The sequence below is a fragment of the Vombatus ursinus genome, unplaced genomic scaffold, assembly GCF_900497805.2.
Source record: "Vombatus ursinus unplaced genomic scaffold, bare-nosed wombat genome assembly UNPS02009132.1, whole genome shotgun sequence".
Lineage (NCBI taxonomy): Eukaryota > Metazoa > Chordata > Mammalia > Diprotodontia > Vombatidae > Vombatus > Vombatus ursinus.
Genome location: NW_020948910.1, coordinates 1,827,297 through 1,847,664, shown reverse-complemented (window position 1 = coordinate 1,847,664; position 20,368 = coordinate 1,827,297). Strand labels below are relative to the sequence as shown.

The 20,368-nt window shown below is 38.4% G+C and overlaps 1 protein-coding gene across 2 annotated transcripts in view; it reads right to left on the bottom strand.

Moving 5' to 3' along the window:
- The window catches only part of SHPRH (SNF2 histone linker PHD RING helicase), a 116,962-nt gene that overhangs the window by 10,264 nt on the left and 86,330 nt on the right, over positions 1-20,368 (bottom strand). Inside the window, exons 26-27 of one of the 2 annotated variants that reach the window (XR_003568152.1) lie at positions 18,345-18,496; positions 320-403 (exon numbers count right to left, since the gene is read on the bottom strand). Coding sequence is in view for 1 of the 2 variants with exons in the window: in XM_027850653.1 (XP_027706454.1) it covers positions 311-403 (93 nt within the window). In the remaining variant the exon portion in view is untranslated. Of the gene's footprint in view, positions 1-310; positions 404-18,344; positions 18,497-20,368 lie in introns of those variants that run through there. The other variant, XM_027850653.1, reaches the window with a different exon arrangement.

Here is a 20,368-nt window from a genome sequence, read left to right as displayed (position 1 = left end):
ATGAAATAAAAATCATGTCTTGTTTCTGTGTGTACATTTATAAGAATGGACTAGATGACCCCCCTTAAAAGTCTCTTCCCACTCTGAGATTCTGTGAATGGCTCTCTGAAGTGATATCAGATTACTACTGCCATCATACTGTCATGTAGAATTTGTCTGATTGACCCAAATCTTAAAAAAAAAAATCACTTAACAGTCATTAACATTTAGCTAACGGATCTGTCACATGCACGCAGATTAGAGAGTATTATCAACACTTTATAAAAGAAAAACAGCCAAATCAATATTAAAAAGGAAATATTGATTATACCGTTGAGAAGACGAGTGATTTGGCACCTGGGTTTTTAAACTGGATTCTCTTCAGAGTTCGAACCACAGCTTCTACTTTTGTAGAATGGCTACCCTTTGAACAAAATGAGAAAATATATCACCAACACCAATCCAAAGACAGAGAAAGGATAAGCAACAAGGAATACAACAGTTAAGTATATATGCAGTAGCTACAGAATACTCAATCTAATCCAACTCAATTAGAAATTATCATTAAGCAAATATTGTGTACAGAGAGCACTGTCTAAGGTGCTAGAGTTACAAAGTTAGATAGGACATAGGCACTATTCTCAAGCATCTTACAATCTAATAAGAGGAGGGGGGAAAACATGATATAAAGGGAAAATGAGACAAGTGCAAAAAAAGAAAGAAGCCCAAGCAAAAGACTATGAGAAATGAGTAAATGATCACTCTCACCTGAGAAATGGAAGATGGAAAGAGCATAAAGAAAGATTTCTTGGGAGAAGAGGTAACTAAGTTGGGCCTTAAAAAATGGGAAAACTTCAATAGATGAATTAAAGAGAGAGAGAATCTACTCTACAAATGAAAGATGATGGGACAAGTCAAGAACAGGTGATGATGTCTTGTGGAAGGTTTCATAGGTTCCCAAAGTAGGTGACACCGCCCCCACAGGGCACTGGAACGATCCAGGGGGGTAGTAACAGTTGAAATGACACGAACTTCAACAAAACCATTAAAGGGTTAAAGAAAGTAGATCTTCAGGGAGGTGCTGAGTGATTTTTTTTTTTTTTGAAAAGGGGGCGGTAGGCCAAATAAGTTTGGGAACCTCTGGTAGATGACAATTTAGAATATAAGTGGAAAAGTTTTTGCACAGCCAATGCAACCAAGATTAGAAGGGGAGCAGAAAGCTGAGAAACAATTTTTAATTAATGTGTTTATTGCAACTCATAGAACTGCAGAGTGGAGAGAATGCTGGACCTGGAATCGGGCAGATGTAGGTTTGAATCCAGCCTCAGTCACTGACCAGCTATTTGACTCTGGCAAGCCACAGAACCACTGTGTGTCTAAGCTGTTCCATTTGTAAAATGAAAGGGTTGAATTAAAGAACCTCTAAGGTCCTTTCTAGCTCTAAAGCTAGTTTTCTGGCAATTTTATAAATTTTAAGTGCAGAGTTCCTCTTTTTCCCCACTGGGGTCTGATGTTTTATACTCTTAATCATATTAACCTGAATTCCTCAACAGACATAAGGAAGGTTATTGACATAGATCAAAAAGGCAATGAGACATTGTGTTCACTGGTCTTCTCCAATGCTATATAGCCACATTTCCAAAAATAAAACTACAAAAAACAAAAACATGTTTTATCATTCTGTTCATCACAAAAAGTGACTGGCCTTGAATAGATGGGAAAATTGCCCCTCACTAAAAGCATTTTGTAGACCATACTGAGGAATAAATTTGTGTCTTTATGTGCTTTATTTTTCTGATACAATAAACATTTTTAGGAGGAACTAGATTATATGAGAGAGGGCTGTAATTATCTTAAGGTGAAAAAAATTCCCAAAGCACAACCAATAATTGTGAGAACTTCCTGTTTCCCTTCCACATCACCTCTTCATACCTGTCCCCTTTCCTTCACTCACATAGCCCCTGACCTCAGTCAGATCCTCATTATCTTTTGCTTAAGACAATTATGCCCCTGATTTCAGCCTTTCTAACTTTTCAGTCCAACTGTTACACAGAGGCTAAAATAATATTAAACCACAGTCTGGTCTGGTCATTTTCCTGATCAAGAATCCTCAAGGGCTCCCTACTGCATCGAGGACACATTACAAATTCTTCAGGCCCTACACACTTTGGCTCCAGCCTAGCCTTGCTTTTTCACAGTTTCTGTATTCCAGCCTAATTAGCTGGTTTGCTCTTCCTTGCACTCAGATTTCCAGTTCACAGCTATGGGTTTTTGCCCAGGTTGCCTCCCATGGCTGATACACACACCCAACTCCTCTCGCCCTTTTACAGTCCTCATCTTCCTGGAAGTCCAGTTCAGGTGCCATCTGCCTTTTTTTTTTTTGGAGCAATTGGGGTTTAGTGACTTGCCCAGGGTCACACAGCTTGTCAAGTGTTTGGTCTGAGGTCAAATTTGAACTCAGGTCCTCCTGATCCAGGGCTGGTGCTCTATCCACTGCGCCACCTAGCTGCCCCGTGCCATCTGCTTTTTGAAACCTTTCCTGATCCCCCTAGTTGTCAGAGCTCTCTCCTACCTGAAATTCTGTTGTACTTCCCTGTTTGTATGTTGAATAATGCAAAGTCCCCCAAGGGCAGGGATACTTTCCTTTTTGTCCTGTGTCCCAGCACAAAGCAGATGCTTAAGAAATGCTTGTTGAATAAAAGTGACAGCAGTTAAGTAGGAGAACCAGCACATGGTCCATGTGTACAAAAATTTTTAAAAAGTGAAAAAGGGCAATGCAAAACAACTTTTAATTGTCAAGAAACAATATGGTATAAAGAGAATAAAAAAAATAAGGGCAATCTGCACCAGAGGGAAAAGAATAAAAAATCCCCCCAGAGTAAAAAAAATTCAGAGGGGAACAAGGTAAATGCTTCAGGATTAATATGGCTCTTCTCCTGCTGCACACCTCCCCCTCATTCATCTGTACAGTTCAGTATTAAAGACACTGTTTAGAAAGATACACCCAAGCTTCCTGCCAGGGCACTCTATGAAAATATTTTCAAGGAAGACCATAGCAATTCCAATACCATCTTTCATTTGCTATGAACTATATTCCACATTAAGGTGATGGCTCTATGAATAATTAAAAAAAAAGCACTTCCTCCACCTCCAGATAGGTTAAAAAACAAAACAAAACAAAATCAACCTTGCAAAAATACAGAACTACCTGGCCCCAGCACACTTGCTCCTCCAAGCTTTGAAGGGTCAATAACAAGGAGTTCCAGAATGTGAAAACCCTGCCTGGCAAAGAGCCCCAAGAAGCTAGGGCCAGTAGGACTTAATTCCTGCTTCTTACATATGATGAAAAAGTGATTGGGGGATCCTGAACCTGGAAAATAAGGAAGGGCTCGTGGTCAGTAGATGACCCTATCTCGGTGAGATTTCTGTAATGTGAGTATGTTTACTTTGGGCTACCTTTGAAAACATTTCCAGTAATCTCTAAAGTAGCTGTGCTAGGCAAAAGGAGAATGATTGAATTAGGATCATATTAGGAAGGGAAATTGTGCAATTAAAATTTTCACATTCTATTCTATCTATGGAGCAATGTTTGGAGCGGTCCCATGGTTCCCACATGAAAAGAAATAGATCACTGTGGATTATTTTTTCCCTCTGCCTATTTATTTATGATGACTTTTTAAATTCTACCAGTATAAAAACATAGATTTCTTTCCTTAAATCACAAGAGATGATTTTTTAAATAACCATTGCCTATGCATTTCTATTTAAATAACAACATTTTGTTTACAGGGTTCTATGACACCTCCGCCCCCCTCACTTCAATGCTACGAGCAATAAGAAACAAATTAAGGTTGCAACCTTTAATGTTACATGTGCTGTTTATAACTCACAAAGAGTCTGGTTTGAATCTATTCATTAATTACATGTTCTGAACCTTTAACAAGTATCAGTCACGGAATTTGAGTTAGAAGAGATTTCAGCAGCAATCTGGGCCAATCTGTACACAAAAGATACCCTTTAAAACACACCTAACCACTAGTCAACCAGTCTCTGCTTGGAGGTCTCTAAGCAGAGGGAGAATTCATCATCTCTTGAGGCAGCCCATTCTACTGTTAGAAAGCTCTAATTGTTAGGAAATCTTTCCTGACATCAAGCCTAAGTGTATCTCTTTGTAACTTCCACTTATTGCTGCTCCTGCTTCTGCCCTCCAGGGCCAAATGGAACAAGCCTACCCCTCTTCCATATGACAGCCCTTCAATCTCTTTAAGACAGCTACCACATTCCCCCTAAGTTTTCTCTTATGCAGGACAGACATACCCATTTCCTTCAACCAATCTTCATAAGATAGGGACTCAAGGTCCTTTATCATAAGGGTAACTCTCCTCTAGACACTCTCCAGCTTGTTCTCATCAAGTTATGGTGTCTAGATCTGAACATGGAACTCCAGCTGAGTTTGGATGGGAGCAGGGTACACTAGGATGGTCACCTCCACATTCCTGGGAGTTATTTCTCTTAATGCAGCATAAGACTGCATTAACTTTTTGGCTGCCATATCATATTTATCTACAAATGTTGTGTACAGATCTCTGTTCTGCTCCTGGCATTTTTCCTGGAGTTGCTGTGCAGCAAACACCCTATCAACCATTTCTTGGCCCTTTCTGAAGCCACACTGGCTCTCAAGTAGAAGACCATCTTCCAGGTGAAGGATCAGCCTATTAAGGAGGACTCTGGCAAGAATCTTGCCAGCAATTACTAAGTCAGAGACCCCCCACTCCCACCCTGTGATTGCCACAGGACAATCTATTTCCTTTACTTTTATAGAGGTGGACAATGGAGGCAGAACTCCTGGGGGATAATCTCCTCTTGCCATATAACCTGGAAAATTTCAGTCAACTTTTGTATGAGCAATGGACCCTCTCTACCTTGTAAATCTCAGCTGGAATAGAATCAGCACCAGGTGCTTTGACACAAACTTCCTGACTCCAGGCCCAGGACTCTCTACACTGTGCCACCTAGCTACCATAGAGGATATAACTATGAATGCTTATAGACAAGCTGCCAAATAGCTACAATAGAGGGCAGTCATCTTTGACTTTGTCTTGATACACACATACACTTCTCGGTCTGGCATTTACAGCATTCCACATTCTGGCTACGGTCTACCCCTTCTAGTCTTATTGTACAGAAATCCCCTTCAAGCACTCCACATTCCACAAACAACCTCAATACCTAGTTGTTCTCTGATCCTGCTCTAAACCACTAAGTTGGGTTCATTCACACAGACTGTCTCAACCATCTATGGGAGGAACTCTGTTCATCACTTCACCTATTGAAATCCTCTTCTTCCTTAAATTCAGGTCAGGTATCACACTAAAACCTTTCCTAATTCCCCCGAGCTCATAGTGATCTTTACCCAAATTTTCCTTAGGTGCTTGATCTCTCCTTTGTCTTTATCACATTATATATTTTATCATACTTTCTTGGGCAAATCATAACTCCTGCACACCATCATACTGTATGATCTTTATGTGAAGGGAGTATGCAATTTTTAATCTTCGTGTTCCAGTGTCTAGCCCACAAAAAGTACTTAATAAATGTTTACTGGATTGAATACAATGGTAGTTCAGCTGAGAAATTATTTCCGAGTAAAGAATCATGGAAGGCTACAAGGCATAAACATCACTCAGACGGCCTTAAAAATGGCTAGGATTTAGACAAGTAGAAACTGGTAGGGGAGGGCAGCATTCTAGGTAGTGAGAACAGTAAAGGCACCAAATCGGGGAATCATGGGGTAAGTTTAGTAAATTTAAATATGGAAGGAGTGCTATTTTGTTGCAGGACACTATCTCACAGCTGCAAAACCACAATCTAATGGTGAATATGGTGAATATTGGGAAGAGAAGGTTTGTGCTCAATGTAAATGACTCTGTCCTCTGTTTACATTCAACTAAGGAATTTAAGAGAAGTTGCTGTTCCAGATAATCATATAAATCTGACTACCACCTGCTACAGTGTTGTTGCATCTTTTGGAGCACACTATCCTTCGTGCTTTATGGATTTGCACATTTTTGAGTTTCATCCATATAAAAATACTAGTGAGAGAGATAGAAAGAACTGGGCTGAAAGCAGGTTGTGCTATCATTTGAGCTCAAGACTTGTAAGAAAACAAGCCAGTGATACTGTTCATTTTGCTGCTTCTCCAGTGAAGATAAGGAAGTTGGTTAATAGCACTGCAGTTTTGCAAATTTAAAAATAACTGTAATTTTACTTTTATTTTATACCCAAACAAATACAAATACTTTTCATGAGGACTTTTGCTGAGATCGAATAACTACTGCTAATGAAACAAAATAGGTGCCAAAAAACTACAAGCCTACAGCCCTTTGCCTTTCTAGAAGACAAAGTACTTAACAGCTTCAGACTTCTGAGAAGGAAGTAAAAGGTTCTGGAAAGAGCAAAAGAGATCCATTAACACAAAAGAGGATATTTTTTAGAGTTTAGTGTGGAGGTCATCAGAATCTTAAATGAAGATTGGAAATGTCATGAATCAGCCTCTCATTTATCATAACAGGGGCACCTAACCAAATTTATTTTCATCACCAAGTTAAATTTTATCTGGAGTGACTCTATTGTGAGAGCCTTACAGTAAAATCCTCAGAAGACACAGTGTGAGGCAACAGTTTAGCAGGTAGCAAGCAGTAGAGAAGAAAGATCACTGAGTGGACACATAGTGCCTGGCACAGTCAGCAGTTAAGAAAAGCTTGTTGAAGGACTGATTGGACTAGAAGTTCCATCCTGGCTCTGCCACTACCTAGTTGTGTAGCCTTGGGTAAACCATACCACCTCTCTGACTTTTAATTTCCTACAAACTAACATCATAGGTTGTGAGGAGAGTGCTTTGTAAACTTTAAAGTACTACAGAATGTGAATGAAGAGCTAGATGATGTGTAGGTCTTTTCTAGCTCTAATCCATGGAAGTCATTTTTATCTGGACAGAATGTCAGACTATATGACATTACTACTGTAAATAAAACATTAACAGGAAGGAAAGCTACTATTTTGTCTCTGTGATGTGTTAAATAGATAAAAACATGATTAATTAGAATGATAAAACACTCCAATGCTGGTAAAACTAAGGCCCAGTTTGAATGGACAAAATGGATTGAGGGTTTTGCTGACTGCTGACTTCCCTTCCCCTCCTTGATGGGAATATGAGCAAACTAGAGAAGGCATGGCACAAATGGAATAAGACATTAGCAGCCAGTTTGGGGAATCTATTAGATTAGGTTTCAAGACAGATCTATATAGGCAGTAAATATAGCACTCTCAAGTCTGACAAGTCCTTATTTGCTCATTCATTCAACAAACATTTACAGGGTACCTCCTATGTGCAAAGAACTAAGACAGGTGCTAAGGAGAACAAAAAGACAAATTAAACGTTGTCCTTGCCCTGCTGCTCATATTTCTTCAGAATAATTTGCAAATTATGCTTGTAAAAAGGGCTGCCAATCACCCACTGATCTGTTTTAGAAATACTGCCTTTGGGCAAGTCATTTAATCTCTCAGCTTTAGTTTACTCCTACAAAATGTGGGAGCTGGACTACATCAGTGCTTCTTAAACTGTAGGTCAGGATCCCACAGTTTAAGAAGCACTGAAGGGGTTGCGAGTGGGAAAAGTTTAAGAAGCCCTGGACTAGATGACCTCTAGTATCCCACTGCAGCTCTAAATCTATAATCTTATAACCAAAGAAAGCATCTCTAGCAACAGTAACAATGTCTTCTTCACATTAAAAATAATGCATAGAAGCTCATGTTAGATATTTTCCTGGCAATCTTTGATCCTTGAGGCAGCTTGAGCTCTTTTTTTTTTTTTTTTTAAAGTGGAATCTTCTGAATGGAAACACATGATTAGGTGGAACTGCCCAAAGCAGGGGTGGGGAACCTGTGGCATTCTAGGTCCTCCGGCACGGCCTTTTGACTGAGTCCAAGTTTTACAGAACAAATCATTTTATTAAGGGGATTTGTTCTGTGAAGTTTGGATTCAGTCAAATGGCCGCACTCGAGGGCCTATAGGGCCACCTGTGGCCTCAAGACCACAGGTTTCCCCACCCCTGGCCCAAAGCTTTTTTGACTCTATACCCATATATAATACAACACAGTTCAACAAGAAGACTGCCTCCTACACTCACAATTTCCAGGACGCTTTCCTATAGTTCAGCTCAGGAATCAGAATACTTAAAGCAGGTTAACCTAGGCAAAGAGCATCAGTGATTGCAAATTCAAGTGAACAGAATGCAATCACCTCTATTACTTAAAATAAATGAGACTTTTAAAAGTACATCTTTTACTCCAGGGTCTCAGAGTATATAAACAAAATTTATTTTAAAATAAAATCAACCCTGATATAAACAGCAACAGGGGTGAAAAAATACTGTAACTGGCAAGTTACATTTGGAATACAGCAGAGAAACTCTGGAGTTCTGAGAAAAATGAGGAAAACCAAAATAACAACATACTAAATAACTATAAAAATATAGTAAACAAATATAATAAAAAATAAAAAGATAGAAAATAAAAAGATCCACAAAAGGAAGCTGAATTCTTATTAATGGGAAAAAATAAGAGAAGAGAATGAAACATTTCTCCCACAGCACAGAGGAAGGGGAATCACTGGACAGAACAGCATCTACATTTTCAGACAAGATTTCTACATTGGATGTTTTTGCTTTTTTTCCTTTCTCACAATGGGGAGCTCACTGGGGATAGGGGTGGTAGATGAGTAGGAAATGACTACAATATAGAAATAAAAGACATCAATAAAACAAAATTTAAAAATATCCACTTAAAAATATTCAAGGAATATATAATTTCATTGAAGCAGACTCAGTAGATGGTCTCTGAGAGTTGCTATAGCCAAAAGAATTTATCATTTTGAAGCCCAAACAGTGATAAGTCTCTCTAAACTTAGTCACCATTGTGGATAGACATAAATAAACATCAGATATCTACAAAACTGAAACAGCAAAACAGAAGTCTTCTATGTTGGTTTTTCGAAAGGAGGGCAAAATTTGTAAATCACCAGTTGTCTTTAACGTCATTTTCTCTCATTTCACTGATACAGAAAGTAATTCAATCCAATCCATCCAATCCAACACAGACTTAGTAATGACTACTATCTGCAAGACTGTGTTAGTGCCTTGGGTACATAAAGACAAAATGAAAAATAAGTCACTGTACTCAAGCAACCTGTTTTCTACTGGAGGGATTCAACATGTAAACCAGAAAAGCATATACATGATCATTTTAGGAGGGGGACAGCAAAAACTAGAGAAAAATGAGCTTTGAGAGAGAAGTGAGGAGGGAGTATTTTCCTATGCAAAGGCTTAGAAGAAGGAATGGAATTTTACGTTGGGGACAGTAAGCAGGCCAATTTGGCTGGAGCAGGACGATGCACAGTAAACCTAAGAGGGGAAGATGAAGCAAGATTGTGAGGGGCTTTAAATGTTCAAGTGAAGGAGTCTGTCTTCTATTACAGAGACAATAGGGAGTCCTTGGTGCTTCCTGAGCAAAGCTATACTATAGGCTGACTTATGCCTTGGTTAAGACTCCCTCTGCAACTGTACAGAGGATGGTTTAGAAAGGGGAAGCTAGTGGTCCAATTAAGACACAGATGTGGGAGTAAGAGAGAAATCATCTAATAAAGGGCAATCAGGCTCTCCTTAGAATCAGAGATTTTCACATCCATCTAGAAGGGACCTCAGAAATCATCTTGTCCAATGCCTAATTTTATAGCTGAGGAAACTGAGAAGCAAAGAAGTAAAGAGACTTGCCCAATGTCATGTATGGTCAGTAGCAAGAAAAGTTGGAATTCAACCTGGACCCTCCAATTCTAAACCCAGTGGGGCTCTTTCAACAGCATCCCACTCCTTCTCAGAGGGGACTGGCATGGCTGAATTTATCTGAAAAAGTTTGATATGATGTTACATTAAAAAGTGGTTATTAATACTGCTGAAACAGTCTACATTATTCAGCATGATTAAATTACCCTTTCCCTAGTAAGAGTTCGAGCCTCAGCTGTATAAAGGATGCCCACAAGGCTTAGTGCAGTTTTAAACTATAACTTCAGAAGCATAAAAGCATCAAACTAACAAAATATACTATTTGAAAATTTATTTTTCTTTTATACTTAGTGAATTCTGAATAACACAATTTTAATTTAAACACAATTTAAAATAAAAAACTTAATTTAAACAATTTTAATTTAAATTAAATTTAAAATTTAAATGGGGCGCATTGTCATTAGGCATGGTATGAGGGATAGTTGTGGGACATCACTTTCTCAGACCAGTGGACTGACAGAGGAGGTCCTCTTGTTTGTCCATCTCACTCACATGATCTATTTCCATTAGACTTTTTCTTGTGGTGCCATATCAAAACTGCTGTATATGTATTAAAACCTCACTTTTTGGATGATATTGAACCTAGGATTACAAATGCAATCTTTTCAGTCACTGAGCAGTAGATAATGAAAGTTTTTACAAAATTTGAAAATCTGTTATAGTGATGTGTAACACGAGATAGTTATAAAGGACTGAATTTTAATAAGAAACTCAGTATTTTTTAAAAATCTAAGAATTAACCTTTCAACTTTGGGAGGTAAATTTGTAATATTTATGCTTCTGAAGTTATTAAAGCTTAAAACCGCACTGAGATTTCTGGGACATTCTGTATTGATTTAATGAAACTATGACCTAATTAAAAGAATGTGAACAGGAACCTATGACAAGAGTCATGATTGATAAAGTCTTTAGACATTGGTAATATCATGAAAGGGTGATGGTTTTATTATTAAAAACAAGGTTTCAATCATTGCTATAGCTCTTACTACTTTTGTCCAAAGCCATCAAATTTTAATTTTTAAAAAGCTACTGCAGAAGACATTGGTACTAGTACCATGCATGATTTTTCTTGGTCCTTACTCTTCCTAACAGTGATAATAGCAGATGTTTTCATAGATATGACCTCATTTGACTTTCATTTTCTTCTTTAAGAAAATTATTATTTATCTTTAGCACTCTTTTCTTTTCAAATTTTGAGTTCCAAATTCTCTCCCTCCCACCCCTTCTCCATCCACTGAGGGGGCAAGCAATATGATATCAATTATACATGTGAAATCATGAAAAACATAACTCAACCTTCACAACAGATATGACAGAGGTACTACAGAAGGACATAAGATTATGTCCATTTAAGGGATAAGGAAACTTCTGGCTCACAAAGGGTAAATGACTTCCTAGGGTAACAAAGGCTGGTGTACATCAGAGGAAGGATTTGAACACAGCTCTCTCCTGACATCAAGCTCAATGCTTTCTATTACATTATGCTGCTGCTGCTGCTGTTATCTGCAGGCCCTTGAAAGAAATTGTTTTCACAGACTATTCTGTTTATTGTGTAGTCCTGACCTTTCCCTCCAATAATCTAGCAGAGGCAACTATCTTTATCATAAGAGATGAGGGTGCTCTGTCTGCTTGTGGTCACAGCCTGGAGTAACATAACAGTGACATAAGGGACATGAAGCCTCTCAAGAGCTCTGACAATTCCTGTGAGTGTCAACTCAATCATAGGTAAATCACTGACCTTCACAACTGAGCACAAATAACACTTTCATCTCCTAGTGAAAACAATCTCGACAAACAAACTAAATGTCCTTACTATTCACTGATGCTTTGGCCAAGGAGGCAGTTAGGGAAGATGGATTATATTTTCAATTGGAATGACTAGGAATATTTGGGTTGATCCTCAACACATTTTCTCTGGGACTCCATGGCTGTTTCTATATAGATGCTTCAGTTCATTCATTTTTTCTACTTTCTATTCTATGCCCCCACAAAAATCCTTTTCTTTCTTGCCCTCCTCTGTGTTCCAATTCTTTTGAAGTGAAACTAATTCCTTCAATGGCCCTTTGCTGGTTATAAAATTTCGGGCCTACAAAACAGTTTCAGCTGGGAAGTGTTGGCATGCATTGTTTTATTTCTGTCTGCACCTGTTCTCCACATGCTGAACAGCCTATCTATGTTGGTGGTGCTAACAGTGACAGTCAGATCAAATTTAGTGCAGTCATGCTGCATGTGAGCTTGGTAGGGATGGGTGAATACTGGTCCAAGTACATGCTTGATGCCAATGTTGGGTACTATGAGCATTCACAAGTTGCTACTTGGTATTACGCTTAATTACTCATCTAACTTTATGAAAGATCACAGCTGCCACAGGTTGTAATAAACTGTCTCATTGCTTTTTCTATAATTTTGCATAATTATTTCAAAAAAGTAAAGTTAGGAATTGCAGAGAGCTTTTATATTTTCTTCAAGTTAAGCACACTTCTGGGCACTATCTGTAAACACATGCAACTCCCTGTCCCTTATTAGTAACAATGTCCTTGCACTCCCAAATAGCACTCTGCTCCACACTAAAGATGTTAATTTTATATTAAAGCTATTTGTGTCTACTACTAGACTCCAATTAGTATGTATTTCTGAAGTGCCTACTATGTGACATGCACTATGTTAGGCAGTGGGGATACAAAGAAAAACAGTCTTGCCCTAACGAAGCTTATATTCTATAGGGAGACAACATGTATACATATACAAACATATACAATGAATACAGGATATGCTATTTTTTTTTTTTGGAGGGGGAGGCACTATCAGTTGGGTGGACCAGAAAATGCCTACTGTAGGAGGTAGCATTTGAAGTGATTCGGAGAACACTAGGTATTCCAGAAGATGGAGGGAAAGAGAACATTTGAGTGAAAGGGTGTAATGTATTATGGAGAGGTAGGCTGGAGATGGGTTGGAGTCAGGTGGCAGAGAGCTTTAAATGCTAGAGTATAAAGTTGATGCCAGAAGCAACAGGTAGCCATGGAGGAGAACGACATGGTCATACCTATGCTTTAGGAATATCACTTTACCAGTTATGTGGAGGATGGAATGGATAGGGCAAAAGACTGGAGGTAAGGAGACCAATTAGGAATCTATTTCAATAGTCTGAATGAGATGTGATAAAGGCCCAAATTAGGGTAGTGGCTGTGTGTGAAGGAGAAAGAGAAAAATATGAGAGATGTTATAGAAGTATAATTGACATAATCTGGCAAGTGACTGAATAATAATAACAATAAGGCACAGTAGATAAGAGTGCTAAACCTTAAGTCAGAAAGATGTGAGTTCAAATCCAGCCTCAGACACTAGCTGTGTAACTCTGGATAAGTCATGTAGCCTCTGTCTCAGTTTCCTCATCTGTAAAATGGGGATAATCATAGTACCTACCTGGCAGGGTTGTTGTGAGGATCAAATGAAATAATATTTGTAAAGAGCTTACCATAGTCCCTGGCCCAGAGTAGGTATTATGTAACTAATTATTCCTCTTCTCCCTAATATTAATGATGATAATGATGACGAGATGACAACAACAAACAATTACTAAGCTTTAAGATTTGCAAAGCACTTTATAAATGTTACCTCGTTTTGTTCTCACAACAACCCTGAGAATTAGTCCCACTATTGTCCTCATTTTTCAAATGAGGAAATTCATGTTCACAGAGATTAGTGACTTGTCCACAGAGACACTGCTAGTGAATGACTGAAGCTGGATTGGAACTCAGTCTGTACTGGAAAGTGAGGCAGGAAAGAATCAGGAGTCAAGGATGACTCCAAGGTTGTGAACTTAGGTGGCTCCCTCCATAGAGAAAAGAAAGGTCTATAAGGCCAGGAGCTGTGTACTCTTCCAGCATCCAGCACAGTGCTGTTACACAAATGGACACTTACTAAATGATTCTTGTTGTTGCTATTGTTGAATTAAAGGGTAAACAAACACTTCATAAAGTGAATTTAAGTTAAAAGCCCTTTCAGTACAATGGGTTTACTACTAGATAAACAAGTTATTATGGCTCTAGACCAACTGTAACAGAATACTAAGACTGAATTGAACAGAAGGGAAACTGCATAGTGGATGTAAAACATTCTAAGATGTTTATATTTGTGTGGCACACATTCTGCGTAAGATTTCATTTACTAACAATGTTCGTGTTCATTGTCTTCTGTAGCTTCTAAAATATTTTAGACAATTAGATCTGTATTTGTTTGGGAGTGAAGTTTGTTTAGTTTGCCAATCTACTTTATATTTATTTGAAAAGTTAGAATTTTTCCAATCCACTTAAAGATATTTAATCACTTTTAGCAGTGACTTCAATGAATGACCCTTAATCAACTTTAAAAAAACAACAGAATGAAAGCCACATAGAAACTAATAGAAAGTCTCTTGGGAATTTCAAGAGAATAGGTATTTTTCCTATAAGATGAAGAGTAGAATATTTTTATATCAGCCTGCTGAAATTGCAAAGGATTAAAAAGTTGGAAAGAAATTTGATTCATTGTGGGTGAATATCCACATCTGTGCAGTATTTCCCTAAGGGCAAGGAGTCATTTATACCAAGGATCCTTCCCCACTAAGGGGTCAGGGCTCTTGCTGGCAAGAAATCTTCTGTATGTAATGCAGCCAGATTTAGGACATAGTGAGCACACCACGTGGGGCATGTATCCTGCCAAAGAGGGCCTCTTCACAATCCAAAATGCCTGGTGTCTGTCAGAACTTGCTGGGGAATTTTGTTTGCTTTATGAAGTAACTACTGAGTTCCAGAGGTCATTTAGGAGTACTGAAAAAAAACTGCCATGTGTATTGTTAAAGTAAGTTAATGCAGAAATGGTTTTAATGTTTCACTCACTTAATGTAAGTACAGTCATAAAGAACAGATTTGCAAATCCAACTTACAAACTGCAATTTGCAAATAGACTTCCCAGATCAGGTAATGGGGTTGTTAATGTAGTACAGTATCGCTGGATTCCAAATAACCCAACAAGTAAAGGTCTCTAATATTCTTTCAAAATATTCTTTTAGATCACTAGAATATTTATAATCTATACATCACTGCATTCTAGAGGATACCATTTGAAATTATTTATACTGTTAAGTTTCTGAGGTAGGCCTGACATGAAACTCTGGAGTAAAATGTGCAGTATAGACAATAATAATTTCCATGTTTCAAATAACTTCTCGAAGACTGGTTTTCTAAAATGTAAGGCTTGCTGGACAACATTCTTTAAGGGGAAAAATCCTGAATTTGGAGATGGAATGACCTAATAATTCTTTGATTTAAAAAAAAAACTTAATAGATATTAAATGATCAAATACTGTATTTACTCATATAACAATGGGTTCACTTAGGCCATTTTTTCAGCCATAAAATAGGGGAGGTGGCCACTAGGTGGAGAACTTCCTGAGGATCAGCAGAAAAAACAGTGGGAGCATGAGAAGACAGTAGGCAGAAGCAGCAGTAAGAAGCACTTGCAATAGCACATGGACATCATGACAGGAAGCAGCAAGCCAAGATGGCAGAGGAGGCAGAGGCCAATGTGGTGGGAAGTAGTCTGAGGTGGGCTGAAGGAGAGAGGAAGGGATAAATCCTTTTGCTTCATAAGAGATGCCATGTTGGGCCACCTGTGTGCCCTAAAGAACATTTATTGGAATTATCACATAAGAGGGCACCTAATATGCAAGCACCTTTGGTAATTTTACAATCCTATCAAATGTTGTCAATTATTTCTCACGTTTGTTAATAGTAATAAAGGAAAAAGCTAGAGCACAAAAAACAAATAAATGGATAAATATTGACTCCTGCCCAGCACATCATCAAATATAACTGTTTCTGACCTCCATCTCAAGCTTTTGAAAAGGCTTCTACCAAACGAACAGGTATTCTGTGTCAGAGATCAGCAATTCAGGTTCATAAAGGCTGTGCTATTTATTCATTGATGGCTATGCTAATCACCTCCCAGATCTCACTGCATGAAGTCTGATTGCCAGGTTTTATCTGTATTAATAACTTAGATTTGATTTCAGGCTTTAGTAAAATGTCTTAAGCTAGGGGACAGCAACTTTCTTAGCCCTGAGCACCAGGTGTACTGGTAAGGAAAGAAATGCTTGGGTATTCCCGCAAACCTACAGAAAGAGGCAGAGAAGGTAGACAGGAAAGAAAAAATGGAGAGTAGCAACGAAAAGAGGAAAGAGATAGTGAAGGGGGTGGAAAGCTTCAATTTCTCTCTCCCCACTGTCTACAAGAATGCTCATCATCTATCCTCAGGTACCCTTCCCTGACCCTGTCAGTACCTCAGGCTGTTGTCCTACATCTTTCCTTTCCTTCACTAGTAAACTTTCAGAAAACGAAGTCTGTACTCTGCTTCCTCATCCTCCACTTCTTCCTCAGCACCTGTAATGGCTTTTTTTTTGTTCCCGACGTTCTACTGAAACCTTTCTGTGAGATCACCAGTGACCTTGGCCAGTGCCCACACTGCTTGAACTTTCGTAGCAGCTGACAAAACCTATTTCCTCTGCTTCTATGAACATGGTTCTATCTGCTGATTTAATTCCTGGTCTTTCTCACTGTTCTACCTACCTGCCTTCCTCAATTCTTCCTTACTCTCTGCTGCCTTATACCCTTCTTTTGGGTGTTTTCTTCTCTCATTAGAATGGAAGTTCTTTGAGGATGGGGACTTTCTTTTTGCTTGTATTTGAATCATCACTGCTTAGCATAGTATGTGGTGCAGCGTAAATGTTTATGAAATGATACCTTGATTCCTTTCTTCCTTCTTCCCTGAGCAAAAGTGTCCTTTCCTCTTATCCCTCAATAAGGATCATTAAGTGGCTTAATGATCTACTGGCAGCAATGAGGGGGTGTAGTAAATAAAGCAATGGGCCTGGAGTCAGGAAGTCCTTAGTTCAAATCTGGCCTCAGACACTTACTAGCTGTGTGATCTTAAGTGGGTAAGTCACTTAATCTGTCTGCCTCAACTTCTCCAACTGTAAAATGTAGACAATAATAGCACATATCTCTTGGAGTTGTTGTGAGGATCAAATGAGATGATATTTGTATGGTGGTTAGCACAGTGCCTGGTGCATAGTAGGTGCTCAATAAATACTTGTTCCTACACCCAAAGGACTATAAAACCATGCATATCCTTTGACCAAATAATACCACTACCAGCTCTGTATCCTAAGGAGATAAAAAACAAAAAGTAAAAGAATCTATGTGTACAAAAATATTTATATTTTAGTGGTGGCAAAGAAGTGGAGACTGAGGAGACACCCATCAACTGGGGCATGCCCGAACAATTTGTGGTACATGATTGTGATGGAATACTATTGTGCTTTAAGAAATTACAAGGAGGATGTTCTTGGAAAAATCTGGAAAGACTTACATGAACTGATGTAAAGTGAAATGAGCAGAACCAGGAGAATACTGTACACAGTAACAGCAATATTGTATGATCTTCTGTGAATAAATCAGCTATTCTCAGCAATACAGTGATCCAAGACAATTCTGTAGGACTTACGATGAAAGATGCTATCCATCTCCAGAGAAAGAACTGGTAGATCAACAATACTTTTTCTTTATTTTACTTTTTTTTTTTTGGTCTGTGTTTTTTTTTTCCCACAGCATGACTTACATGGAAATGTGTTTTGCATTACTGCACATGTATAACTTATGTCAAACTGCTTGCCTTCTCAATGGGAGGAGAGAATTTGAAACTCAAAATTTGAAAAAAATGTTAAAACTGTTTTTACATGTAATTGGGAAAAAAATAAAATATTAAATAAATGTTTGTTCCCTTCCCTTATGTAGAAGACTATTTATATATGTAATTCTTGACCTTCCTCCTCAGCTTGAGTCCAATACTTCTAACTACTTTTTAGAGACTTAGCTTGGATTTCTTATTGGCAGATCTAAATCACTATGTCCCAAGGTAAACATCTTTCCACTAAAACCTATCTACCTCCTCTTTCTAGGAGCCACCTCCAGTCATCCTGATCTATAGCTTGCCACTGGAACCGGAAGGCTTCAGAAGAGAAAGTGACGCTGGTGATCTTGCACAGCCCTCCCTCACTTACATCCAATTCACTTGTATGTTATGGCACCACCTTCCTGATGTCATAGTCTTCTTTGAGAATGAAGGACAAACAATAACACTGCCACATTCCCAGTTATACCTATTAGAAATCTTACAGTCCTTCTCCTTTACATCAAATCAGTTATTTAGTCCTATTGAGTCTACTTCCACAAAGGTCTCTTGAATCTCTCCCTTTTCTCCACTTACAAAGTCACAACCCACACCTTCAGCATATCCAGTGGAATAGGAGTCCCCTGAGGGCAAGGACTATTTCATGTGTGCCTTTATATCCCTCGTACTCACCCACAGTGCCTGATACAGAGTAAGGACTTTATAATGTTCACTGAGTTGAATTTAATTGTGTCTTACCTGGACTACTGCAATAGACTTTCTAACTGGTCTGTCTACTTCTAGTCTCCTTTCCAATTCATCCTTGGTACAACTGACAAATTAATCTTCCTAATGCACAAGTCTGACCATGTCTCTTCCCTGATGAAAAAGTATCAGTGGTTCTCTATTCCCTGTAGGATAAAATACAAAACCTTAGTTTGGCATATAGGGCACTGTACAATCAATAAATCAACAAATACCTGGTAAATGCCTATTAAGTACTAGCCACTGTGCAAGGCACTGGGGATACAAAATAGAAAATGAAAAGAGTCCCCACCCTCAAGTAGCTTACATTTGATCACCTAGCTTCAACCTACCTTTCCAGCCATATTTCACAGTAATTCCTCAGCTTTGCTACTTGTTAGCTGGGCAACCTTGGACAAGACATTTGATCTCCTCTGACCTCATTTTTCTCATACATAAAATGGGAGGACTGGGTTAAATGATTTCTAATGAGTCTTTCCAGCTCTAAATCCCATGATCCTTCAAATACTCTATGTTGCAGCCAAATGGGACTACTAGCTAATCCCCAAATTTGCCCTGTACTTTATTGCCAGTATGGCTGTGCAGGCCACTTCCCATGTCTCAAATACATTCCCTCCATAGCTACGTGCTGAAATCTTCCTTTTTCAGCTGAGTTGTGATGGTGAATGCCTATAATTCCTAGTACTACTGATGGATTGGTTGAGCTCAGTAGTTCAGCTATAATGGACTAAGCCGATCTGATGGCTGCACTAAATATGGCACCAATAAGGTAAGCCCCCAGGTACAGGGGAGGTAAAACTCCCCGGCTGGAAATGATACAGGTCAAAGCTCCTGTGTCAGTCAGCAGTGGGATTGGGCCTGTGAGAAGCCCCTGTACTTCTAGCTTGGGCAAGACAGGGAGACCTAGTCATCAACAAAAAAAAGTAACTCTTTTTCTTTCTATATGACTTAAGTCATATACTGTCTCCTTTGTAGTCTGTGATCTCCCTCCACTGAAAGTTAGTTGTCCCTTCTCACATTTTCTTATGGTTCTCTGGAATTTTCCACTTCCTTTATCATGTTCTACTTCCTACCATATTTACTTATGCACCTGTTGTAACCCCACTATTAGACCGAAAGTCCCTTGAGGTCAGGGACAGCACTGTTTCTAATTCTTATATCCTGTGTGTTTAGCATAGTTCTTTGAGCAAACTAGGCACTTAATTAGTGGTAAGGAATAGAGGGAAGAGAAAATTAAGTATTACATATGATGAGGACTAATACTACCAAAAAATATCTTAAGTGCTACTTAGGAGCAGCGGTGAAATCATACCCTTTGACTTAATAATTTCATTATTGGGAATATGCCCTGACAATGTTATCAAAGATTTTATAAAAGCTGTTAAAACATTATCCTAGCAGCATTAATTGTAATGGCAAAAAACTAGAAGCAACCTAATGCCTAGCAATAGGGGAACGGTTGAACAAAGGGTGGCACATTAATGTAACAAAATGCTATAGCATTAAGACAGACAAGTATGAGGTATACAAAGAAATTTAGAAGGAACTTTATGAAACAATACAAAGTGGGTAACAAGTAGAACCACTACACATGAACTACAATCACATAAGGAAAAATTTTAAATAAGAATGAACAAAGAATCTGGATAAAAATCTTGAGAAAATGAAAAACATGAGATTTTCTGCATTGAAATTAAATGTAAATAGTAACTAAGAAAAAAGATACATGCCAAACTTACAGCAAGCACAGGAGCTACAACACCAATAAAATATTCAGGTTTTACTAGAGATAACTAAAAAAAATAGCCTCTGTGAAATGATTAACATTTCAGTTCCACTTTTATCTTTACCTTTTGCATATAATAACTTGCATCAGCATCACCTGTCTAAACTTTTAACAAGAGCAACTGACTCTACTCCATTAAGAAAAATGCAGACCTTTTAAAAAAAGCCAGAAAGCATCAATATTGTTGTTGTTCAGCCGTCTCAGTCATGTCTGACTCTTTGTGACCCCCATT